This window comes from Callithrix jacchus, chromosome 19 (genome assembly GCF_049354715.1).
Source record: "Callithrix jacchus isolate 240 chromosome 19, calJac240_pri, whole genome shotgun sequence".
NCBI classification, from domain to species: domain Eukaryota; kingdom Metazoa; phylum Chordata; class Mammalia; order Primates; family Cebidae; genus Callithrix; species Callithrix jacchus.
The window spans coordinates 9,087,868-9,114,735 of NC_133520.1; the positions used below are offsets into that span (position 1 = coordinate 9,087,868).

Here is a 26,868-nt window from a genome sequence, read left to right on the forward strand (position 1 = left end):
GAGCCACTCAGGCCTGACCGTGGGGGCTGCACCTCCCACTTGTTGCCAGCGTGTTATTTTTCCTCTGCCGAGACGGTGGGTTGCTCGCAGTGGTCCCTGGTTTCCCCAGGAGTAGCTCACAGCGTCCCTTCCCCACCCCGCCATCCGCCTGGGCTCCGAGGGTAGCTGTGGTTGCGCGTCGCGCTACTGGGCTCCCCACGCCGCAGCCAAACGCTTTATTGCTCGCGCCGCGGGGACCTCGGTGGGTGCAGTACCCCGGGAGATGCGCTAAGGGCTCGGTGGGCGTTTTCCCAGTGGCAGGTTGATGGTGGGGCTTCTCTGCAAAGGCTTTCTGGGGCTGTCCCTTTGCCTTTTCGCTTCACTGGGATCTGGGCTTAGCCTTTTGAACAGGAATTGGGAGTTTACGTTTGGGACGAGTCCGGAGTCCAAGCACTAATTGTATTCCGAGGTCTCTACCCCGACTTCATTTCTGTGCTTGGAAGCCTTTTTGCAGACTGCTAGTCAGGGCAGCAGGAAGGCCAAAAGCTTTCGCTCTGCAAAGAGGCCGAGGATCTGCACCGGCCACCTGGGACCGGCAGCCTCCTCCTCTGTGCGCAGGAAGCGGAATTGCTCTCCAGTCCCGGATTGGAGGTGGGCGGTGGGGAGATCTTCAGGCTCAGATAAAGAGGGTTGTTACAGGAATGATACTAAATACCCCAAGGGTCTCAAAAGCCAGCGTAGGTTTAGACTTAGCCACTTGGGTGTTGAAACCTCTTCTCTGTGTTCCTGGTTCCCCAAACCAGGATCACTCTTAGAGCCTTTCAGCTGGTCTCAAACAACCTTGTAACTTAGCCACTGCGGAAACGGTTTTTCATACATTGTTAAGTAATGCCTATAGAAAAGTATTCATTTTAGAAAGGCCAAGAACCCTATAGTTTAGCTATTTATATTCAAATTTGTTATCGAAACCAAATTTCATAATTTGAACTGTCCATATAACACTAATCAAGAAAAGAGATGTCTAATGAGCGTGAAGCCTTTCCTAGAGGTAACCCTGTGGCTGATGTGAATAAGCTGTCAAAAGCAGAACGACTGCCATGATTTTTCCCTTTAGTTTTCTTCGAGCAAAACCACGCTGTTATCCATTTGCTGTTGGCGGTGGCAAGATAGTTGGTCTTCTTTGCTTGCAAGCATGGCCCTGCCTGGGTTCGTCAAAACAGGTTACCTGGAGAATCGTCACATCACTGATGCTTCTCCAGTACTGAGGCCTGATGTTAGAAGAGCTCACGGTTGTAACATAACTTGAGAAATGGTGTGTGTTCAAGCAGAGGAAACCAGATATGACAGGCATCAACAGGAGCAGCGTCTAGATGGCTCTGTGTTGTGTTGTATGAAGTGTTTTGTAATCTGAGTGTGTACAGTGTCCTTGTGTGCTTTTCAAATAGCTGTTCCACTTGTATGCTGGCCTCTGATGTGTTATTCTAAATCCTCTATGATCTATTCTAAGGGAGAGCAAGAAAAACACTGCCATTTCCGATTTTGATCTTATTCCCAATCTTAAATTGTCTGTGGCCTTAAACCTGGCCTCTCACGCAATAATGTCTGAACTACAAAGTTGACATGTTGGAAAATAATCAGAGCCTAGTTTCAAAAAACAAATAACTCCCTCCAAATCTATATGTTTGTATAGCCATTTAAAGACATGTTTAAAATGTACTTTATTGCAAATTGGCTTTTGGAAAAAGTTTTATTTCCATTTTCCTTCATTGTCTCTGCTATTTAAATATAGTTATTGTCCATTTTGTCTTACATGGGAAACTGTTTATGTGGCCACAGAAAGAAAAGTACTGCTTTACAGTTTCTAGATCAAGCATGATTTAAGCGTGCATTTTAAGCATGAAGGGAATTACTGACCTATTCTCATAGTTTGCTTAGTCCTGGCCACATGCGATGTTGACTTTTGATTTTGTTTATAGAAGCATATACATAAGGGTATTTTTTCTTTGTTTCGAAACTTTCTTAATGTTACATGCGGTCAACATTATTTACTTTCAGAAAATATTGCCTTGTGGTGTAATTGAATCTAGAGTAGGGTGTGATAGATATCCTTTTCCATTAATCTCTCCAGACACTGTACAGAGAGAAAAACTTGGCTGCCAGTGAAATTGACAGTGTTTACTGCCACATAGTAGCGGTTTCAGCCACTTGAAGGTAGAGCCTTTTAATGGTTAGTTCAAGTTAACTGGCCTCTTGGGAGTTCCTGGGTACTCTGGTTCCCTATTACCTCTTCAGGTAGCCATGCTGAAGCTAGTCATCATCTGGGCTTGCACTTGCCAATTTGCAAAAGGAAGCTCTTTATGAATATGAAACAGAAAAGATTGAGGAACTGGAAAGTTAGAGAGGGAATCAAGAGTTTCACTTGGGTAAGAAAAGCCATGTTGGTAGTTGCCACATTGCTTTTTGTTTCTCAGTATTATCCATAGAGAAAAATAGAGAAGGTTTTCCTTTCCTCTACTTGCAGAAGATACGATTTATAGCAGTAAAGCTCTAAGGATTTGAGATACTTTGAGCAAATAAAAGAAACCAGAGTACTGGAAAAGCTTGGTTGTTATTTATATTGGGATTCTTATATTTCCTGATAAATCAATATAGACTGTGAGCATTGAATCTTGATAATCTGGCTATTTTTTCCTCACTCTTTTTATACAGTGTTAATGTACCGGGGTGAAGCTCTCGAAGATTTCACAGGCCCGGATTGTCGTTTTGTGAATTTAACAAAAGGTGACCCTGTATATGTCTACTATAAACTGGCAAGAGGATCGCCTGAAGTTTGGGCGGGAAGTGTAAGTAAAATTTTGACATACTTTATATACTTAATTTTTATTGGCTTGTTTAGCACTGTATATTTAAATGACTATGGTTTTTTGGGACCTTTGATGGAATTAACCTGTCCTCTGCGCCAGACTCTGAAAAAAGATGGCCCTGTGTCCCCAGTGGCCTTGGGTCTGCACATAGTAGGGGCTCAGCAGAGCCTTCTGAAATAGATCTGATTCTAGCAAGTTCCCCTCAGTGTCAACCTCTAGGATGCTGCGTACATATTAGAAGTTGAAATGGTAAGAGCCGAAGAATTCTTTACTTCATTGCTTTAAAAAGGAAGGATTCATGGGAATTAGACTTACTCCTGTAAACTATGTGCGAGAGAGTGTTTAACATTTAAACTTTAAACATGTAAGTTTAAAGTTGATTTTGGCCAGGTGCGGTGGCTCACGCCCATAATCCCATGGCTTCGGGAGGCCAAGGTGGGAGGATTACAAGGTCAGGAGATTGAGACCATTCTGGCCAACATGGGGAAACCCATCTCTACTAAAATACAAAACCTTAGCCGGGCGTGGTGGTACGTGCCTGTAGTCCCACTTACCTGGGAGGCTGAGACAGGAGAATCCCTTGAACCTGGGAGGCGGAGGTTGCAGTGAACCAAGATCGAGCCACTGCACTCCAGCCTGGTGACAGAGCAAGACTCCATCTAAAAATGTTTTTTTAAAAAGTTGATTTTGGGGTCCAAAGTGGCTCCCGCCGGAGGTCATGGCGCTTGCGAAGGCGAGGTCATCAGTTCAAGGCTAACCTGAGCAACCTCATAAGCTCAAACTGATTGGCAAAAAAAAAAAAAAAGTTGATTTTGTGTCATTTCTTTGTTTATATTAATATTTATGAAAAAGTGACAGTCTTGGGAATAGTTCCCTAGTCATCTGTGCTGTTACTAGTCTGTAAAAAAGCAAAACGTGTGTTTCCCATGTGCTTTCTTGTGTGTGTTTTTGTTTGCAGCTTTGCGGTCATCCTTGTCCTGCTTTTCAGAGCCTGGGTGTGGAGGTTACCCCAGGGCTCTGTTCCCAGCTGATTTTATGGGTGCCCTGATATCAGACGTGGCAATCAATGACTGCATCACACTTTGGTGTTTTAATGAGATTCACTGGGAGTGACCTCTGGTTGAGAGGCTCGTCTTATGAGTTATTATCCTTTTGTTTTTAGACAGTGTGATGTGTGGACTGTGTCTTTACCTCAAGTAGTAAGGGTCCTCGATGTCTTTTGGATTGTTCCAACTTAGAGAAATACCCATCCCAACTGTGAAAGTTGTCACTCTCAATAAAACACCAAACAAACAAACAAACAAACAAACAGAAAATAGGCTTGAGAAATCCCCTTGGGAAAACAGACTCATTTTGTTGGCATTCCAGGTTCCCAGGGAATAATCTTGGGAAACAACAAGTGTTCAGGTTCATCCTATTTAGAGAGCATCCCCAGTGACTCACTCCCTACCAAGACAAATCTATTCTCTTTCTTTCAAGTCTGCCTAAGGAGATTTGTTGGTAGTCTTTACTCTTGGAAATGTTTTTCCATGTATCTAGGCTGAGTTTTTGCTAGAACAGTTAAGATTTTTTTTTCACTCCTCATCTTTGAGCATTTGGATGAATGAACTTGACTTAACATTTTCCTCCCACTGCAGTTTTTCTTATAAACGTCTTCAGCTCTAGATGTCCCGTCAGTCTTTCTGGGTCGCAGCTCTCATCCTGCCTTCTTAAGGAACACTGCCTTCGGCACCCAGCCAGAAGGGGTCTTTGCTGCCTGATGACTGTTTGGGTGGCACTTTGTTTGCACTGTTCCTGTGGCATTTACTTTACTGCTTTGTATGGCAGTTAATTTGTGTACTGTCTTAGCTCACATAAAGTCAAGGACTCTTTAATGGAAGGGCTCATGGCTTATCTGTCTTCCTTTTCAGTATTTCCTTATGGGGCAATGACATTTATTTATATTTATCCTGATATTAACTTATCCAGAATTTGTTCTCTTAAGGCAATACTCTGCTTACCCCTACCCCCTACCAAGGAAATAACAGCACCTTGGCAGAAGAAAGATTACTTCTTGTCACGCGGGCCTACAATTCTGCAACTTTTTTTTTTTTTTTTTTTTTTTGTCAAATGGTAAGAAATGAGATGCCACCTGTGGTCTCAATTGACAAAGATTACGGAAGGTAAATGTATAGTGTTTCCCTTTCTCTACATACCTCTGATTTGTTTCCTTTTTCCAGGTTCTCCTTTAATAAAATAGTCTCCCCTCTAATTTGATGAACCTTCTTCCCAGGAAATTAAAAACTCTTTCTTCAGCTTCCAAAATGATTCTTGTTTCCGTTTCTTAGTTTTCATTCTGCAGTCTTTTTCAGTTTCTTAGCATTTTAGACTTGATCTGCCAATAACACACAGTTTAACTGCCCTTATCTAATCTTCACGGCAGTATTTTACTACTAATACTGGCTTCCAGGTAGTTTTCAGATAGAACAAGAACACTCATCAATAGAATAGTGATAAGATGGCCTTTTTCTCTTTTTGTGCATTTGATTTACATGCCAGCCTCCTCCCTTAATGATTGGGAGATCTACCTCTTCCTTTCAGACAGTGACTAGTAAAAGACTGTGTTTCTCAAGAGGGCACGTTTTACATACCTTAGCTACTAGTGCTGAAAATGAATGGAATTATTTTCTATAGAGATTTTTGTTTGCATGAAACGAAAGCTTGGTGTGCAGATTAGTGTGTGTTACATTGTAATTTTATTTTGTCTCCAGACACCTGTAATGTCATTTTGGAAAATGACAGTATAACACATCATATCAGCAAATACGGCTGATCCTAGAGCAACACAGGTTTGAACTCTGTGGGTCCACTATATGCAGATTTCTTTCAATAAATGTATTATAACATTTCATGGAGGTTTGTGATAATTTGAAAAAACTCTCAGACTGCATAGCCTAGAAATATTGAAAGAATTAAGAAAAAGTTAGGTATGTTGTTAATATATAAAATATATGTAGATCCTAGTGTATTCTTTACTACCACAAAACATACACAGATCTATATAAAAAGTTAAAATTTATCAAAACGTACACACACAAACTCAGGTCTTACATGGCATCTTTCGCAGTGGAGAGAAATATAAAACATAAAGATAAAATATTAAATCGTAATTGCATAAATTAATTTTACTACAAGATTTCATAACCACCTACTCTTGCTATTCTGCTGAGCTCAAGTATTGTGAGTGTCCACTTAAAATGTGACACTAATTATTCCACATGAGCAATTCATCTCCAATAAATATTATAGTGCTTAAAAAGTGATCTCTTGTGGTTCTCGTGTACTTTTTGTGTTCAGTGCAATACTGTAAACCTTGAATAACACTCTGAGACCCATATAGAGTGTCACTAGTGATGTTGGAAGTGCTCTCAAGTAGCAGAGAAAAGTAATGACATTACAAGAAAAAGTTGAATTGCTTGATAGGTGCCGTAGATTGAGGTTTGCAGCTGTGTTTGCAAGATTAACAAATCTAGCATAAGGACCATTATAAAAAGGAAAAGGAAATCCTTGAAGCTGTTATTGCAGCTATGCCAGCAGTCATGGAGATCTTACACTTTTAGTTTTGCAAAATACCATTTTATGTACTATTAAAAATACAGCTTTTATGTGGTTATAGGCTTGCTGTTAGAAAGGCATACCTATAGATTCTAATGTGATTTAAGTCAAAGCAAAATCATTGTATAACAACTTAAAGCAAAAGGCAAGTGAAGGGTCTAACGCTGGAGAATTTAATGCCAGCAAAGGATGGTTTGATAATTTTAGAAAGTGGTTTGCGTTAAAGAAAGTCAAACCAACAGCAGAAGCAGCTTCTGCCAACCAGGAGGCAGTAGAATATTTCATAGACACCATTAAGAAAATCATTTAGGAGAGAGGGTATATGCCTGAACGGGTTTTTAATGTTGACAGAAGTGCCCTATTTTGGGGAAAAAAATGCCATAAAGGACATTTGTTAATAAGGAAAACAAGTGAGCAGCAGGATTTAAAAGAGGAAGGGATAAGCCAACTCCATTGTTGTGTGCAAATGCAGCTGGGTTTATGATCAGGGCTGCCTTCTGCCTTTATCTATAAATCTGCTAACCCCTGAGTCTTGAAGGGAAAGTTGAATACCAGCTGCCAGTCTTTTGGATATACTAGTGCCAGACAGTGAGGAAGAAGACAGAAAGGCCAGAGAACAAGTCAGTATCAGACAGTCTGATAGAAGGGTTTCAGTTATTAAAGACTGCTATTACCTTCTGTTATAACATGGACCAACGTCTGATATGGGCACTGAAAATAAGGCAAACAGTAGAAGAAGAATTGGTACCATACAGAAACATTTTTAGAGAAATGAAAAAGCAAAAGAAGCTAGACAGAAATTACATTGTATTTCCATAAAGTTACATCAAGTGTGTGTGCCTCCTCTTCTACCTCCTCTGCCTCTGCCACTACTGAAACAGCAGGACCAACCCCTCCTCTTCTTCCTCTGCTTCAGCCTACCCAGCATGAAGATGATGAGGATGATTATCCACTTCCACTTACTGATGAATAGTAAATATGTTTTTCTTTAGATTTTCTTAATACTTTATCACCCAGGCTCGAGTGCAGTGGTGCCATCATGGCTCACTAAGGCCTCACTGCAGCCTGAATCTCCTGGGCTCAAGTCATCCTCCCACCTCAGCCTCCCCAGTAGTTGGGACTACAGGTGCATGGCACTGTGCTCAGCTAGTTTTTTTAAAAAATTTTTTGGAGAGACAAGGTCTCACTATGTCACCAGGCTGGTCTCGAACTCGTGAACTTAAGTGATCTTCCTGCCACTGCCCAGTGTGATTACAGGCATGATCCACGATGCCTGGCCTTAATAACCTTTCCTTTTCTCTAGCTTACTCTACTGTAAGAATAAAACATATAGCTATAACATGTAAAATATGTATTAATTGACCATTTATGTTATTGGTAAGGCTTCTAGTTACTGGTAGGCTATTCGTAGTTAAGTTTCTGTGGAGTCAGAAGTTATATGAGATTTTTGACTGTGCTCCTAACACCTGTATTGCTTAAGGGTCAGCTGTATTTGCCTTTTGTTGTAGTGATCATGTATTTTAGAAACTTTGTATTCTTTTTACTTGTGACATGGCTGTTGTTTATTGTTTAAGAAATATTTATAAGTCCTGGGTTATGACCTATGCTATGAAATGTGCAGCTACATTTTTGCTAGAGGTTATTTGGAATTGAGTTTATAACCAGCTTTGCTATGCAGTTTTAATCATATAAAATATACAATAATATTCCCTTACACAGATCTTTTATCTACTTCTAAACACTAACCTTACATGTCCTGCATTTAGAATTAAGCCGAATGTAGTAAAAAAAAATTCTGCAGTTTTAGAAATGTTTGCTTGACAGTTTTCTGTACCTAAATTCTCAGGGTAATAAGTAATAATCTTGGTGTAATTACAACAGCAACTGTCTACCTCTCTTGGTTACATCTACTTACCTATGTGTTTGTATAGTTTCTACACTACTAAGAAGTCTCTCGTTTATATTTCTCACACAGAATTTGATTGATATTTGTCCCTTTTGCCCATTCTTTTGTTTAGGTCGGGCCCCTTTTTGGATATTTTCCAAAAGATCTAATCCAGGTAGTTCATGAATATTCCAAGGAAGAGCTACAAGTTCCAACAGATGTAAGTTGTGGTTTCTGCCTTGTTCTCCGTTGTAAGTTGGCTTATACGTGACTACCTAGAAAGAAAGAAAAAGAAAAATTTCCAAAGAATTTAAATAAGATTTTTATCATAATCTGATAGTTATCTAATATATTGAAATAGATATTTGTATATAAGGCTGTGTGCTCTTATACAAGGCTTTTCTTTGCTGCTTTATAGGTGAAAAGCTAAGAATTCAATAGTTTTGTATTTATTAATGTTAGAAGGCAAATAACTTCATTTTATGAGCAAAAGGAGAAGCTGTATCCCAATTTGAAAACTATTTATTGGATAACTGTTAGACTTGTTAAGGATATAGAAATCAGGTTACATTAATCAAGCTCTAATTTTATATTGAGCCAAAAATGCAGACTTACAAAGTTTTTTTATTATTGACTGTTTAATGATTTAAAAAATTATGGCTATAGCTTTGGAAAAGGGAACCTGAGAGTTTCAGATAAGGTCCAGTCTCAGATCTCTAAGGCACTGACTACACATTCTATAAAGCATTAATCTATGGTGCACAATGGTTTTGTACTAAAAGGATTTTGTTTTCTGGTATCTGCATTCCATCTGATTATTATTTTTTTGAGATGGAGTCTCGCTCTGCTGCCCAGGCTGGAGTACAGTGGTGCAGTCTCAGCTCACTGCAGCCTCTGCCTCCAAGGTTCAAGTAATTCTCCTACCTCAGCCTCCGAGTAGCTGGGATTACAGGCCTGCCACCACCCGGCGAATGTTTTGTATTTTCAGTAGAGATGCAGTTTCACCCTGTTGGCCAAGCTGGTCTCGAACTCCTGACCTCAAGTGATCCACCTGCCTTGGCCTCCCAAAGTGCTAGGGTGATGGGCTGCATAATATATCTATAACACTGTGCCTGGCCCCATCTGATTATTTTCTGAGTTTTAGAATATATAGTAATTGATGCCTGTCTTCATGTAGAAGTCTGAATAGCTGTTTGGGGTTACTGCAGAGCATGCAGGCTGCTGGGCTAGGGCAGTTCTTAGATGAGATAGGCAGAATCAAGTCACAGAGCTACCACTATGCTTACAATTTCCCGATGCCCTCAGGGGTTGCATAGTCAGTCCTATTGCCTGTTTGGCTTCACTCCTGATGAAGAGACTGCTCAGGAGATGAGTGTGAGACAGCAGTTCATTGGTCACAGAGACCTGACCTGCTCTGGATTCTGTGTAGTCATTGCAGTTCCCATTGCATGATTCCCTTGATATTAAAAACAATTGGCTCAGAAGTGGGCATGATGGAAAGAGGCAGGAGAGAGAGACATTCACTTGAAATGTACTGTGATAATGAGCAGAAAGAGAAGTATTTACCTGATGGTAGCACAATCTATGGCATAAATTGGTTCACTGTGGTGGGAGAGTGATATGAAAGGCCGGAAGTTTACTGAGAGATGCTTTAAGCACAGTCGAAAGACAGATGGGAGCTTGACTTGGAGTTGCCAAATAGAAGGGCTGGGGAGGGAGATGGGCAGGGGGCCGGGCACCATGCAGTCAGGCAGAAAAAATAACACATTCAGAGAAGTGAAGGCATGAAGGAAAGGTTATCTGGGGAAGCCAGGGAAGCGTGAGTAGTTGGTGTTAATTCTTTTTTTCCTTTTTTTTGAGACGGGGTTTTGTTCTGTCGTCCAGGTTGGAGTGCAGTGGTGTGATCTCAGCTCACTGCAACCTCTGCCTCCTGGGCTCAAGTGATCCTCCTGCCTCAGTCCACTTAGTGGCTGGGAGGCTGGGATCACAAGCGTGCACCACCATGCCTGGCTTTTTTTTTTTGTATTTTTAGTAGAGGTGGGGTTCCGCAATGTTGCCCAGACTGGTCTCGAAGTCCTTAGCCCATGGGAGCAGTCCACCATGGTCTCCCAACATGCTGGGGTTACAGGCGTGAGCCACTGTTCTTGACCAGTTGGTGCTGTTAAAGTGTGGAGTTAAGATTAGCTGGGCATGGTGATGTGCACCTGTAATTCCGGCTACTTGGGAGGCTAAGGCAGGGGAATTGCTTGAGCCCAGGAGGCAGAGGTTGCAGTTAGCGGAGATTGTGCCACCATGCTCCAGCCTGGACAACAGAGCAAGGTCCTGTCTCAGAAAAAATACAAATTAAAAAGTATGGAGCTAAGAGGGGAAAGGTCTGTTGGAGGGACGCAGAAGTCAGAAAACTGTGTGTCATGGTGCGTGGTGAGATCATTGTTGGCAGAGATCCTCAGAAGATTTTAAGCAGGAAAGGGGTTGTCGGGTCTGTTTCTTAGAAAGTGTCACTTACGGCAGAATATTTATTCAAATCTTTCTAAGAGAGCCATGCTTGAAATGAGGCATTTAATGCCTAGAAGCTTATCTAGGCTTTTTAGGACTTAGCTCCCCCTTGTGGTACTTGCTGAAATTGGACTTTTTTCTCTTGGTGAGTTAGAGGAATACGCAAGCTCTCGAAGTTGGAGGCCAGGTTGCCCTTAGAGCTACAGGGAAAGTATGCTCCTCACTAAAGCAGTTTCTTCTAGGTCCTGTTATTTCAAGACTCAAATAGGAAAGAGGGTTTTTGTTGTTTTTCTGTTAAAATGCATGGGTTTCAAGCCAGGATGATTTGCTTTCCAACCCTAAAGCCATTACTTAGAGGTTTAGGGCAAATGACTAAACTTTGAACCTGAACTTTCTCATCTGAAAAATGTAGATAATACCTACTTCAATTGTTGGTAAGCATTAAATGATTTAATAATGCAAAATGTCTGATATAGCATCTGGCGTTGTAAGATCTCATACCTCACCTAATTCTCATTTGGATGGTCAGAGGGCATATAAAGACATTGAATACCTGCGGATTTCAGGAGAAAGACCACCAGAATGGAAAACAAGTAGGAAAACCAAACCGTTTTTCAGTATTCTCCATGGTCGTGGTGGTGAAGATTTGTATTGTCTGTGCAATTGGGCTAATGAAATTTTCAGTGATTAAGACCGTCTCAGAATTTAGAATTCATTGGTTTTCAGAATGAAATTATCACTTGAAAAGTTTAATAGCCCCCTAGTTGTGGAAGGAATTCTTTATTCATTGTATTTCTACATAGCCACAGAGCCGTCTTCTAGGCCTGGGCTGGGGGGATAGGAGTGGTGTGGGATAGGATCTGTGATTAGGGGCTAACAAGGAAAGACAGACATGATTGGCAAGATAGAAGGGTTCAGAATTATAAGTTGCTGACTTGAGAGTGATTGTCAAAAGAGGATTTTGATGGCTAAATATGTACCAGAAATTGCTAGGCATAAAAGATTCTAAGAGATATAAAGTGTAATTCTGACTTTTGACAGGCTTAAAAAAAGGTTTACTAAATAAATATATGTGAAAATTGGAGAAAATGGAAGATATGTAAAATATGTGAAGTATCAAGTAGTTTATATATATAATTATTTGATAGGGTTGGGGAGTCATGGGGTGCTGACTTTATTGGGAAAACTGCACCAGAGGTCAGACTCATAGATCAATAGTTGATTAATAGTTAGTGGAATTTTAGGATTGGAAGAGACCTTAGAAGCCTACTAGTCTAACTTCTCAGTAATCGTAGCAATTCCCTTTTTTTTGTTCTATGATGGGGTCTCACTCTGTTGCCTAGGCTGAAGTACAGTGGTGTGATCATGACTCACTGCATCCTCCACCTCCCTGAGTGCAGGTGATCCTTCTACCTCAGCCTCCTGAGTAGCTGGGACTGTAGATGTGCGCCACCACTCATAGCTCCTTTTTAATGTTTTTTTATACAGACAGGGTTTCGTCATGTTTCTCAGTCTCGTCTCAAAATCCCGGGCTCCAGTAATTTGCCCGCCTCAGCCTCCCTAAGTGTTGGGATGACAGACGTGAGCCACCATGCCTGGCCAGTTATTCTTATTGATGATCGTTTTCTCCCATTTTTGAATGGACCCCTGTTCAGCTTGTTCCTGGGCCCGTTTGACACCGCTAGTGGTCATTGCTACTTTCCGTGCTTTCTGTTAATAGTATGACAAGATTTTCCAAGCACATCTTGTACATTTCCTGCCCAAATCTTGAAGGAATTATTTCTCCAAAGAATTCTGGGTCCTTTTAATGAGAGACACTATTTAGAGATTACATTCTAGGTACTAAGATTGCTTATTGCTTATGAGTTAGCCGTGACTTCTAGGACTTTTCAGAGGACAAAGCTAGGAAGTATGTGATGGTTTTTTATGTGAATATTCATCATAATGTCATACGGATAATTCCAGTAGAAAGTAAGTATGCTAGACAAATTTTTCTCACTTCATCGATCTTAAATTTGTATCTTGTTTCTTCAGTGTTGGAAATCTCAGTTTCACAGCAACATAGTGTTTTTATCTTACAGTATTCATGCAACAGTATTAAACACAAACACTAACACTGCCACCAATAATACGTTACTGAAAATATCTTAATGTTTTGCAGTCTTTTTGTCTTTAAGCTAAGTCCCACTAGGCTGTGTTTGAACTAATTCCTTTCTGTGGTCCTTTCACCAAGTCAATACATGGGTTAATTTATTTTTTGTTTCAATTTTTAGGGATTGCCCTTTAAAATATTTTTGTTTTACAATTCTCTAACACAGGAGTTTCCAATCTTTTGGCTTCCCTGGGCCACATGAGAAGAAGGAGAATTGCCTTGAGCCACACATAAAATACACTAGCTGATGTGCTAAAAAAACCCATAATGTTTTTAAAAGGTTTACGAATTTGCCTCAGGCTGCATTCAAAGCTGTCCTGGGCTGCATGTGGCCTGTGGGCTGTGGATTGGACAAGCTTGATCTAACATATTTACAAGATCCAAAGTCAATTTGTAAAACAAGATCTGTTCGGAGAACTCTAGCTTTTGTTTCAGTTCCATCCACCCTGTCATTTTCCTCCTCTATTAGAAACTTTATTTTGTTATTTCTCCTACCATTAAGAAATAAGCAAATGATTTGCACATCCATTCATGATGGCTTTATAGAGTCAGCTTTATCCTCCCAACTGAAACAATTTTTAAAAAACCAGACAAAATAAATGAAACAATATTTTTCAAGACATTGAACATCAGGCAACAAAGGACAGTAAGTCTTGAAAGAGAAGGAACATATGCCATGAGCTCTCCAGTTGTCCGAGTTCCCAGGCCATGGCACAGAAAGAGAGAACCCAAGTGGAGCCAGGTGGACACCCTGAGATGAGGAGATGGTACTGGGAGTCCAAAGAGACCCAGGTAGCTAGAGTTCACAGGGCAGAGTAGCAAGAAGAGAGAGCTATGCAGAGAGAGAACTCTGGGAGTCTGTGAAGGGTCCCCTCTGAGTGTTGAGCAGAATACTGATCGGCACATGAGTGTAACAGAACTACTCACAGCCAACAGAAATCATCTAAGTGGTCAGAGGGAATGGTTTTTGACACAGAGCTAGAAGCAGTGCCTGGAAAACCTAATAATTGTGGAGAGATCCAGAGTACTCAGAAGGGTCTTGCCTCTGACTAAATGCTACTGTCTTGCTTGACAAATCTTAAGACTGAAAACCACACTGTTTCCAAGTAATTGAATTACATCCTAGTGCAAAGTTCTAGGATATGTGTTCGTAAGCATGACATCCATTCAAAGATTATCAGGCACGCAAAGAAGCAAAAAAATATAAACCAGGATGAGGAGAAAAATCAGCCTATCAAAGCCAACCAAGAACTGCCAGAGATGGTAGATTTAGGCAAGGGTGTTAAATCAGTGACTTCCTGTACTTCAGGTGTTTCAAAAGTAAGGAGAGACATCCGGGCACGGTGGCTTACACCTATAATCCCACCACTTTGGGAGGCTGAGGAGGGCATATCATGAGGTCAGGAGTTCAAGACCAGCCTGGCCAACATGGAGAAACCCTATCTCTACTAAAAATACAAAAATTAGCCAAGTGTGATGGTGGGCACCTGTAATCCCAGCTACATGGGAGGGTGAGGCAGGTAAATAGCTTGAACCCAGGAGGCTGAGGTTGCAGTGAGCTGAGATCACACCATTGCACTCCAGCCTGGGTGACAGAGTGAGACTCTATCTCAAAATAAAAATAAAAATAAAGAGAGAAATGAAAGATTTGTTTTTTTAAAAAGACCCAAATCAGATTTCTGGAGATGAAAACTACATGGTGCCTGAGATGATAAATGCACTGGAAGGGATTCATGCCAGAGTAGCCATTGTAGATGAAAAGGTGAAAAAAAAAAAAAAGAAAAGGTGAGTGAACTAGAAGATGCAGCAATAGAAACTATCCTCAATGAAACAAAATGGGAAAAAGACCCCAAGAAAAATGAACACAGCATCAGTGAGCTATGGGATGCTGTCAGGCAGCCTAATAGATGTGTAACTGGAATCTCTGTAGAAGAGGGGAAGAAAGGTGTTTGGAAAAATATTTGAAGATTTCTTCAAATGGCTGATAATTTTCCAAAATTGATGAGAGAGGCAGGGCATGTTTCTATGTCTTTTTTAATTATTTGCATTTCTTTTCGTGGGATCTGCTCATTTCCTCAGCCCATTTTTCTCTAGGTTTGCTGGCCGCCATCTTCTTATTTATAAAGCATCTTATATTTTAGGAATATTAATCCTTCAAAATATGTTACAAATATTTTTTCTTAGGTTATAATTGCCAACTCTGCTTATTTTGCAATTTTTGTGGATTGGGGTTGGGCAAGTTTTTTTTTGTTTTTCTGTAATCAAATTTACAAATCTTTTCCTTTGTTGCTTTTGGATTTTGATACATAATTAGGAAGGTCTTCCCCACTCACCTAATACATAGAGACATTCACACAATATTTTCTACTACTTGTTTTCATTTTTTACATTCAGGTTTCTGATTCACTTGGAATTTATGAATGCTAAGAAAAAGATCCAATTTTATCATTTCCCATATTGTTATCTAGATATGTAATACCACTTATTAGAAACTCTGTTTTTCCCCAGCTGACTTGCTGTATCCCAAATTTTCAGTGCAGTTGGGTCTATTTCTGGATTTTTTATTCTGCCCTGTGATCTGTCTGCATTCTTGGGCTAGCACCATTCTGTGATTATAGATCCCACTCTCCTCTCACATTGCACCCTTCATTTTTCTTCTTTCTCAGGGTTTTCCTGTTTCTTCTTGCTTGATTGTTCCTCTGAGTTGACTTTAGGTTTTCTTTGTTTTGTTTTGAGATGGAGTCTTGCTCTGTTTCCAGGCTGGAGGGCAGTGGCTTGATCTCGGCTCACTGCAACCTCCGCCTCTAGGGTTCAAACGATTCTCCTGACTCAGCCTCCTGAGTAGCTGGGACTACAGGCGTGCGCCACTATGCCAAGCTAATTTTTGTATTTTTAGTAGAGATGGGGTTTCACCATGTTAGTCAGGATGGTCTTCATCTCCTGACCTCATGATCCGCCCACCTCCGCCTCCCAAAATGCTGGGATTACAGGTGTGAACCACCGTGCCTGGCCAAAGATAGACCTTTAAAGATCTAAGAATGGTTATCTTTATCTACAGATATCATCTGTTTCCCCCACATATCACATGCCCCCAGTTTCTTCAACTTTTGGAATGTGATTTCCATACTATTCATTATCCTTGTTCTTTTCCACAAGCCATATAACCTTAAGATGTGGCCAGCCACTTGTCCCAGCTTCCCACTTGTCCCGGAACTTCTGGGACCCCTGTCGGTGCTCTACACAGCCTTCATAGCCCAGCTGCTGGAGGTGAGGGTACCCATTCCCAGGGAGGGACCCCACCTTTGGCAGGCGGGTGGACGAATTCTAAGCAGAGTGGGTGCACCGATTGTCTCTGCAAAGGAGAAACGGCGTGTCAGATCCGAGGAAGGCAAGACGTTTTATGCTGTTTAGGGAGTCAGGTGGAAGTGTGTTTGAGGTTTCGTCACTTTTGTTTTAATTGAGTACTTAACGTAATGACCGCACTTTATGTTCTGGTGTATAGTCATGATGAAATCACAGCCTACAGGTCTTTTCACTATAACCCCCGGCACTGTTGGGAGATGGGGCCAGTATGATAGTGTACTTGCAGAGGACCGTGAAAACAGCATAGAGCAGACAGGTGTTTAATGTACTGTCTTCAAGGAAATATTTAGAATTAAGGCACTAAAGTCAAAGCGGTTTATGTAGATCGGTTATCAGGAGCTATCATAATTTACTCAGCATTTGTTCTTTGTTTATGTAAGAGTTGATTTAAGATTGTAAGTCTTAGAGGAATAGCACTTCTTTGTGGTATTCATTATCATAGTATTGGTTTTATTTTTAGCCATAAAAAGTTGATCACGTGTATATCTGAGGTTTTTTGTCTTACGTGTTTTTTTAAGCAACAAAAACCAACTTACTCAAGAGAAAAGTATGATCCAGAGAGATTCTAGCCATGTTTTAGATAACATATTGTATCAGGGCCTATTGCAAACTAGAAATATATGCTCAACCTAAAGACATTTAGACTCGTAATTCTTTGAAACACTACAAGCCAAACACTAAGTGTATGAGACTCCCAGTGTCCTATCTTTCTTGAAGCAGTGAGAGCTATGGAAGATTTTTGAGGGGATAGTTATCTGACAGAGTTCTTTTAGAGTTTCGATGGATGAGTCTTTGTGACTGCTTTATGTTAAGTTTCTTTAAGTTTTCTCATTATTTCTAATATGCCGTTTTCAGCTAGTTTCTACATTGCCTGATGATCAGCCTGGGCCCGATTTTTATGGACTGCCATGGAAACCTGTTCTTATCACTGCCTTCTTGGGAATTGTTTTAGTTGCTGTTTTCTTCTGGAGAACTATCCTTGTTGTGAGTAAATTAATGTATACTATATCTCATAAATTCAAGTATGGTTTTATAATAGCCCTTTTGTTTCTTTTTTAGTTACTAACATGAACAGAAATTAACGCTTTTAATTCAAGCTAACCCTGTAAAATAATTTGGTGTAATTTTTGTCTTGGTAAATTGTCTTTTTTCTTTTTTGAGACAGAGTCTTGCTCTATCCCCCAGGCAGCTCTTGGTTCACTGCAACCTCCGTCTCCCGGGTTCAAACAATTCTCTGCCTCAGCCTCCTGAGTAGCTGGGTTAATTGGCGCCCACCACCATTCGCAGCTAATTTTTTCTTTTTTTCGTATTTTTAGTAGAGATGGGGTTTCACCATCTTGGCCAAGCTGGTCTTGAACTCCTGACCTTGTGATCCACCCGCTTCGGCCTCCCAAAGTGCTGGGATTACGGGTGTGAGTCACTGCAGTCAGCCCTTGTGTTGATAAATTCTTAAGTAACAACAAGATAACATGTATAATCTGGATGGGATAATTTCAATTTATATGTCCCTTATATCAAAATTTAAATAATAAGAATTAGTTGGGTCTTTATCTCAACTCAAAAAGGAAAAAAAAAAACAATTAGATAGGTCATATGTACACTGTTAGTAGAACTGGGAATTCTTAGAGCCATCCTGAAAAGTAGTTTCATGATATGCGTCAGAAGTCTTAAAAATGGTTATCTCCTTTTATATTGTATTACTATCATGTCTAGTAATCTATCCAAAAGAAATAACTAGTCGGCCAGGCACGATGGCTCGCACCTCTAATCTCAGCACTTTGGGAGTCCAAGGCAGGCAGATCACTGAGGCCATGATTTTGAGACCAGCCTGGCCAACATGATGAAACTTCATCTCTACTAAAAATTAAAAAATTAGCTGGTGTCATGACGCACGCCTGTAATTCCAGCTACTTGGGAGGCTGAGGCAGAGAATCACTTGAACCTGGGAGGTGGAGGCTGCAGTGAGGCCACATGTGCTACTGCACTCCAGCCTAGGCCACAGAGTGAGACTCCATCTCCAAATAAATAAATAAATAAATAGATAGAAAAGAAAAGAAATAACCAGTCATACATTAAATATCTTGCATGGCTGGGCCTGGTAGCTCACACCTGTAATCCTAGCATTTTGGGAGGCCGAGGCAGGTGGATCACATGAGGCTAGGAGTTTGAGGCCAGCCTGGGCAACAAGACGAAACCCCATCTCTACCAAAAATACAAAAATTAGCTGGGTGTGGTGGCAGAAGCTTGTAATCCCAGCTACTCTGGAGGCTGAGGCAGGAGAATCGCTTGAACCGGGGAGGCAGGTTGTGCCACTGCACTCCAGCCTGGACAACGGAGTGAGAATCTGTATGAAAAAAAAGTTATAAATATCTTACATAAGAGCATTCAGTGGAACAGTATTTATTAGAGTGAAAACTTTGCACAACCTGCTGTGATTCACAGTAGGAAAATTGTTAAATTATTTTATGTTCATATAATGGGATATTAGTCTGCTTTATATAATTCAAAAACAGGAGCACAACAAATACAATTTAACATGAAGTAGAAAAAAAGTAGAAACTAAGCCTTTAAGGTGTAAACTGTCGTAAATATACACACAGAAAATAAATGCTGCAAGGAAATACAAGAAAATGATAAAAATTCTTTTATCTAGATGAGGTAAGTTTTCAGTTTTTAAAAGATGTGTGTTTCTGATTTGATTATGTACTATTTTCCTCAAAATATTTTTTATTTGGAAATACAGATTATATCATGTGCAAAGACACGATTAAGTCTTTTTAATCTTTTAGTCTTCTGTGCAGAATTTATCTTTCAGACGTAAACATATGTATGTGTAAGTGTGTATACTCATACTTGTACCTACTTATGATTATACTGTATTGCATTTAGCTTAACATATTTGGGAGAATATGTTATTTAACATAATTAGGAGAAGATTATTTTGTATCAATGAGCTTTGCAGATATGAAAAGCTTTCGATTGAAATTTAACAGTTAAAATGGCCAAAATAATTGAATGCAAATCTTTCTAAAACTAAGTATTCTTCTTCTGATTTCCTAATTATATCACATATATCATCGTTAATAATTTTTCTCTGCTTTCACAGTTGATTGTAAAATCACGTATAAAGAAGGGTCTTTTTTCCCGTGAGGCTTTCTTGAACCTCACAGGACTTTTCCTCAGATAAAAAGGGAGAATCGAAGGGTAAATGGAAGGGGAAAAGGTGAAAACATTTTACATTTCCCACTGTTGTTTCTCCTATTTATTAATAAAAAAAGTCTAACACCTTTTTTGTTTTTCAGAAAGTTATATAGGCCCTCTGTCCTAACTGCTGTTCCTCAGCCTCAGCATTTGAGTTTTGGAACCTTGGTCTCTGCTTGCCTGTTAGTTTGGGTGAAATGGAGCACAGGAAGTTTGCTCTCATTAGCAAGGCCGTTAGAGAGAGAGTAATTTCTTTGCATGTTGGAAATTTCTGAATGCATATTCCTATAGTAATAGTATTTTAAGTGAGATTTAGATACTGTAATTATTATTTATACAGTATATTAATTGCTATACATGATAAAAGTATATTATACAGTGTATTATGTAAACAGTATAATAATCTCACCCAGTGAGATTATTATTCTGGGTGATTTGTGAACTGGTGTTAGTGTCTCATCACCATTTATGACATTTGAAAGGGATAAATATGTTCTGGGTTGCCAAGAAATTTAGTAAAATTCTTTTTTAAAGATTAGTTACTAGGAGGCTGAGGCAGGAGAATTGCCTGAACCCAGGAGGCGGAGGTTGCGGTGCGCCGAGATTTCGCCATTGCACTCCGGTCTGCGTAAGGAGAGCGAAACTCTGTCTCAAAAAAGAAAAAAAAAAATTAGTTACTGCTTGGCTTTTATTGTCTCATAATTTAGTGCTGTTTTTGGCGGATGATTTGGGTCCTGCCCTTCCAGGAAGATGATAGTTGTCATTTGTGTCGTTGCTTGTGCATTTTCCTCTAGCAGTCTTCCCTTCCCTGTCAGGTTCATGAGCACTGTTTTTAGTGGTCTAAGAAAGTCAAATGATCTGCCTTAATGTTAATAGAATCGTTTCTAAATCCAGCCAGTAGTCAACTTTGAACAGGATTTCTCAGATATTTTCTGGAAAGCAAAAGAGGTGTATCTTAGTACGAAGATTATACCTTTAATTTTGTTTCCTCAGAGTCTTTTTGAGTAGTCAGTGTTTTTAGATTCCATTCTGGCTCTTTGGAGTTGTCAAATAAGTGACTTTGAGAAAATAAAATGTTAACATATTTATTATAAAAATACTAGCCATTTCTGTTATTCAAGTGAAGTGCTCATTTCATGAGACTGGTGTTCATTTAGGTATGTAAACATATCTTTAGCTGCGGAGTAAGATATTTATCTTAGTGCTTCATCTGTCAGACTGCAACATGTCACTGCTGTAAAACTTGAAATGCTTTTGTAACCTTTTTAAATGTTTTAACCTTGTGGATTTATTATGCTAAAGCAAACTTATTAAATTCTCATTTGGTTACAATTCCAACTGTTGTGTTAGGAACTGTATACACCTATTAATGAAATGTTTGACATAAAATTTCATTTTTATTTGTCTTTTCTAGGTGAAGAGTAGAGTATATCAAGGTAAATCTTTAGGCTTGTTTTGTTATTTGTACTATTCCCTCTATATTGGTGTTTGATATGGAAGTAGGTTTAGTGACTTCTGATGTCTGACTAACTTACAGCTTATGAAAACTCTCCTCTTCCTAGGTTGCTAGCTTGGATGATAGAATAAATGGTGATGCTACCAACTGAGACAGGAGATGAGGAGGAAGAAATTGTGGGAGTAGGGAGAAGATTAGTTTCATTGGGGGCAGATTTACCTTAAACGTTGATGTACTGGTTTATTACATGTGACCAGTTTTTCTGTGCTAACGATTTAGTATATTAAATATTTATTTAAGTAGATAATTTCAGGACTAGAAATATAAATCAGCATGCTTGCATTTTCTGTTTCTCTTTGCCAATGACATGTTTGAAGCGATACCATTTTCTGAGAAGAAAAAGTGCTTTATGCAGGGAGGAATATTGACCTATAACATTTTACTGTGCTTCCCATCTTGGAAATAAATTTAAATTAGACTCTCATTGAAATAAAGGTTTTTATTATATTTTTCTTAAATTGTAACAATATTTTTACATTCTTATTCCTATTAGCAGATTGCTTTTTGTATTAATCTGTTCTCACACTGTTGTAAAGAAATACCCAAGGCCAGGTGGGATGGTTCATGCCTGTAATCCCAACACTTTGGGAGGCCGAGGCAGGAGAATTGCTTGAGCTCAGGAGTTTGAGACCAGCCTGGGCAACATGGAGAAGCCCCATCTCTATAAAATAAAAAATACAAAAATTAGCCGCGGGTGTGGTGGCACACACCTGTGGTCTCAGGTACTTGGGAGTCTGAGACAGGAGAATTGCTTGAGCTCAGGAGGTGGAGTTTGCAGTGAGCTGAGATTGTGCCACTGAACTCCAGCCTGGGTAATAGACCGAAACCCTGTCTCAAAAAAACAAATACCTGAGACTGGGTAATTTATGAGAAAGAGGTTTAATTAGCTCATAATTCTGCAGGCTATACAGGAAGCATTGTGACATCTGCCTCTGGGGAGGCCTCAGGGAGCTTTAACCAAAGCAGGAGGCAAAGCAAGAGCAGGTCGTCTTACATGGCAGGAGCAGGAGCAAGAGAGAGTGAGCGGGGAGGTGCGGCACACTTTTAAACAACCAGTCTCCATAAGAACTCAGTCACTGTCACAAGAGCAGCACCACAGGGATGGTGATAAACCACTCAAGAGAAGTCACCCCTATGATCCAATCACCTCCCACCAGGCCCCAGCTCCAACACTGGGGACGATAATTTGACTTGAGATTTGGTGGGGACACAATCCAAACCATATCACATTTCAAAACCATAATAGTTATGCGAAGAAGTTCTTTTTCCTCATAGTGCCAGATAACATGTCTTTCTGCTGATACATTGGGTAATTCAGTTTCATTTAGTGATCATAATACCCTTATATATTTTCTTTTTTCAGTCACCGAACAGCAGATTTCTGAGAAGTTGAAGATTATTAGGAAAGAAAATACAGAACTTGAACAGAAATTGTCAAATTATGAACAGAAGGTATAATTATTCTTTTGTTTTCTTTCCCATGGTCCCAGCTTGAATGATTTTCACCTGTCTTATAGTTCAGTTACTATGGTATTTTAAAATAATATTCATTTTAATGGAATAATATTATTAATAATGGAATATTATTTTAAAATTAATGGAATTTTAAATTTTTAAAATTTAAATTAAATTTTTAATTTAAATATTTCATTAATTCCTCTAAACCATCCAGATCTTAAGCAATCATATGTGTAAAGTGCTGTTTTCTTCTATAAGAGGTCAGTCACTTCAAAGTAGGTTCCAATAGCACAATACCGTGTTTTTGTGGATTCTGAATGCTTTATTATTTGTAGATCAAGCAATTAAAGAAACATATTCAAGAAACCAGGAAGCAAAGAATGATTCTCCCTGGTAAAGCAATTAAATTTAAGGTAAAAACTTCTTTTGGGGATTACATTTTAAAACAAAAGTAAAAATTAATGAGTGTAACTAATCTTAGAATCTTTTTTATAGGATAAAATCAAGAAACTTGAAAAAGAAAAGGAAATTCTGGGTGGCAAAGCTAAAAAACTTCGTGTTATGTTGGAATCTACGAGAGAACAGAGTGTCAAGAATCAGGATTTGGTAAGAGTTTTCTGCTAAGTGTTACTAATACTTGGTTTTTGAACTCTGTAGATGGAGTTGAACTTTTTATTTTCCATGGTGTTCTGTGAAGTAAGAGTGCGAGTCAGGGATGTTGAACCTACTTCTGTCCGTTTTTGTGGGATTTTAGGTACTTACACAAGAAGTTATTCTTACGGGCCTAGGAAGGATTTTGGTTCTCAACCCTAGGTAATTGTTGTATTGCTTGGCTCTGCCTCCAAAACGTGGGGAAACTAAGAAACCACAATCCAGTTGAACAGTCCTTGGGTTTTTTTTGTTTGTTTGTTTTCCAGAGTTTTTTTTTTTTTTCGCTATAAGCATTTTACTTTATTAATAGAATAGTTTCAGAATGACATAAAAATTGCAAAGATAGTAAAGAGGGTTCCCGTAAATCTCACATCCTGTTAATCTTGATGACCTCACCGAGCTTAGTATTGCTGGGTTTCTTCACATTAAAATTACTTTTTTTTTTAACCTTTTGCATTATTGTACTCTTTGGAAGGAAGTTAGCAACACAGCCCACAGTTAAAAAGTGAAGGATTATGCCCCATCCCCTTGAGGAGCCAGGATCTTCATAAATGATTTGGAATTCTTGTATATGCATGATCTGTCTATTCTCACTCCAATTCTACCATTTTTAATTTAGGCAAGAGAACTTTTAAAGTACCTTGGGGATTTTTTTCTCTTTCTTGCCCCAAGGGAAAAAAAACCACATTGCTTTGAACTGGTTAACTTGAAAGTTTCTTCAATTTCTTTTCTTTCATCTTTTAGTCTCGCCGTCTACCACATTTTATTCTAACAAGGAAGGTTATGTATGCCATGAAAAATTATGCCTTATTTTCCCTTACCTCTTTAAGTTCTTGATTTTTCCCTAGGGTAAAACTGGAAAACCTGCTTTTACCTGAAACACAGGATGGCTCTAGGATATAGTTTGTTGATGTTTCCTCTTTTTAGTGTATATCCCAGTGTTTCTACTGAAATCCTAATATGCGTTTTGTGTTCTGTTTTTACATGGCAGATATCAGAAAAGAAGAAATCTATTGAGACGTTAAAAGATGTTATTTCCATGAATGCTTCAGAATTTTCGGAGGTAAAGCTGACTATAATTCCTGCAGGATATTAAAACCATATCATGGTTTTATTGAGGAGCAAAAATTTGACATGTGCTAAAACGTGCGAAAAACAAAAACTACGTGATATTGGGTTGGGAAAGTAACTTTTTTTTTGTTTTCTTTGGAATTAATTCACTAATAGGAGTGTTTTGCATTAGGTTCAAATTGCACTTACTGAAGCTAAGCTTAGTGAAGAGAAGGTGAAGTCTGAATGCCGTCGGGTTCAAGAAGAAAATGCTAGGCTTAAGAAGAAAAAGGAGCAGGTAAAGGAAAGTACATGCCCTGGGTCATGTCAAATAGAGAACCCAGTATCATATCACATGAATGCCTTTTTTCAGATCTATTTTCAAGGTAATGTACATGCAGGATTCTGTTCTTAGATATGCCAGGTTTAAACTATATTTCCAAAATTGAGTATAGGTATACATTTTCTGTCCCGGGTTTTCTGTACAATTTATTTTGCTTATCAGAGTGTTTAGTCTTGCTTTTTTTTTTTTTTTTGCCTTTTAGGTTTTGGGGTACATGTGAAGAACATGCAAGATAGTTGCATAGGCACACACGTGACAGTGTGATTTGCTGTCTTCCTCCCCTTCACCCACATCTGGCATTTCTCCCATGCTATCCCTCCCCAGCTCCCCCCCGCCACTGTCCCTCCTCTTTTCCCCCAATAGACCCCAGTGTGTAGTGCTCCCCTCCCTGTGTCCATGTATTCTCATTGTTCATTCATCACCCACCTATGAGTGACAATATGCGGTATTTCATTTTCTGTTCTTGTGTCAGTTTGCTGAGAATGATGTTCTCCAGATTCATCCATGTTCCTACAAAAGACATGAACTCATCGTTTTTGATGGCTGCATAATGTTCCATGGTGTCTATGTGCCACATTTTTCCAGTCCAGTCTATCATCAATGGACATTTGGGTTGGTTCCAGGTCTTTGCTATTGTAAACAGTGCTGCAATGAACATTCATGTGCATGTGTTCTTATAGTAGAATGCATTATAGTGCATGTGTTCTTTATAGTCCTTTGGTTATATATCCAGTAATGGGATTGCTGGGTCAAATGGAATTTCTATTTCTAGGTCTTTGAGGAATCGCCACACCGTCTTCCACAATGGTTGAACTAATTTACACTCCCACCAGCAATGTAAAAGTGTTCCTATTTCTCCACATCCTCTCCAGCGTCTGTTGTCTCCAGATTTTTTAATGATTGCCATTCTAACTGGCGTGAGATGGTATCTCAAGGTAGTTTTTATTTGCATTTCTCTGATGACCAGTGATGATGAGCATTTTTTCATATGTTTGTTGGCCTCATGTATGTCTTCTTTTGTAAAGTGTCTGTTCATATCCTTCGCCCACTTTTGAATAGGCTTGTTTGTTTTTTTCTTGTAAATCTGTTTGAGTTCTCTGTAAATTCTGGATGTCAGCCCTTTGTCAGCTGGGTAAACTGCAAAAATTTTTCCCATTCTGTTGGTTGCCGATTCAGTCTAGTGACTATTTCTTTTGCCGTGCAGAAGCTGTGGAGTTTGATTAGGTCCCATTTGTCTATTTTGACTTTTGTTGCCAATGCTTTTGGTGTTTTGTTCATGTAGTCCTTGCCTACTCCTATGTCCTGAATGGTTTTGCCTAGATTTTCTTCTAGGGTTTTTATGGTGCCAGGTCTTATGTTAAAGTCTTTTATCCATCTGAAGTTAATTTTAGTGTAAGGTGTCAGGAACAGGTCCAGTTTGTGCTTTCTGCACATGGCTAGCCAGTTTTCCCAACACCATTTATTAAACAGAGTGTTTAGTCTTGTTTTGTCAAACACCAATTACTTTTAACTTGAGTAGCCTTAAGTGGGTAATAGATTGACTTTTTTAACCTAAGAATTAGATATTTTATCACCCTCCTGTTAGTAGTTACTGCTTCACTAGCGAAGGGAAGGTTACATGATCAGGAGTCTAGACTTGAGAGATAGTAGGATGAGCCCTTCAGTTCCTTCTGGAAGTAAATTATTTGAATTGGCTATAATTTTCTGAAGGATGCAATAAACGAGATCAATTTCCTTGTCAGCTCTGATGTTCTCACTATGGCTCTGAGGATTGGGGCCACTCTCTCCTCCCACTTAACCAAGGTCTTAGCCCACAGTGACAGGCTAAGGAGAGGCATGGCTCCTTACCTCCCTGTCTCATTCACTTGGTCTTGTCCCCGGTGCAGAAGCCCTAACCTGTGGGAATCATGTGTTTTAACTTTTCAGTTGCAGCAGGAAATCGAAGACTGTAGTAAATTACATGCCGAGCTCAGTGAACAAATCAAATCATTAGAGAAGTCTCAGAAAGATTTGGAAGTAGCTCTTACTCACAAGGATGGTTATATTAATGTAAGTACCTTCTCATGAATACAAGCTTAATTCTTGTGAATTATCATGAAATCTGTTGAACTAAACTGGAAAGACTCTTAGTGCCCTTTTACTTCTTTTCTAGGCTTTGACTAATTGCATTACACAGTTGAATCGATTAGAATGTGAATCTGAATCAGAGGGTCAAACTAAAGGAGGAAATGATTCAGATGAATTAGCAAGTGGAGAAGCGGCAGGTAAGATGGGTCTCCAGGAGGATGGACCCCTTTTCCCTTCCTGTCTTTAAGT

At 39.4% G+C, this 26,868-nt stretch overlaps 1 protein-coding gene across 9 annotated transcripts in view; it reads left to right on the plus strand.

Annotated features, from left to right (window-relative positions):
* Positions 1-26,868, plus strand: part of LOC100408904 (transport and Golgi organization protein 1 homolog) — a 56,512-nt gene that overhangs the window by 16,500 nt on the left and 13,144 nt on the right. For 4 of the 9 annotated variants that reach the window (XM_078356535.1, XM_035280832.3, XM_054248162.2 and 1 more), the window contains exons 2-12: positions 2,689-2,822; positions 8,456-8,542; positions 17,189-17,317; positions 20,949-20,970; positions 22,414-22,502; positions 22,844-22,921; positions 23,004-23,114; positions 24,151-24,222; positions 24,403-24,507; positions 26,479-26,601; positions 26,705-26,816. In XM_078356535.1, the coding sequence (XP_078212661.1) occupies positions 2,694-2,822; positions 8,456-8,542; positions 17,189-17,317; positions 20,949-20,970; positions 22,414-22,502; positions 22,844-22,921; positions 23,004-23,114; positions 24,151-24,222; positions 24,403-24,507; positions 26,479-26,601; positions 26,705-26,816 (1,057 nt within the window). In that variant the 5' untranslated portion in view covers positions 2,689-2,693. Of the gene's footprint in view, positions 1-77; positions 2,207-2,688; positions 2,823-8,455; positions 8,543-17,188; positions 17,318-20,948; positions 20,971-22,413; positions 22,503-22,843; positions 22,922-23,003; positions 23,115-24,150; positions 24,223-24,402; positions 24,508-26,478; positions 26,602-26,704; positions 26,817-26,868 lie in introns of those variants that run through there. The other 5 variants (XM_078356539.1, XM_078356536.1, XM_078356540.1 and 2 more) reach the window with 5 other exon arrangements.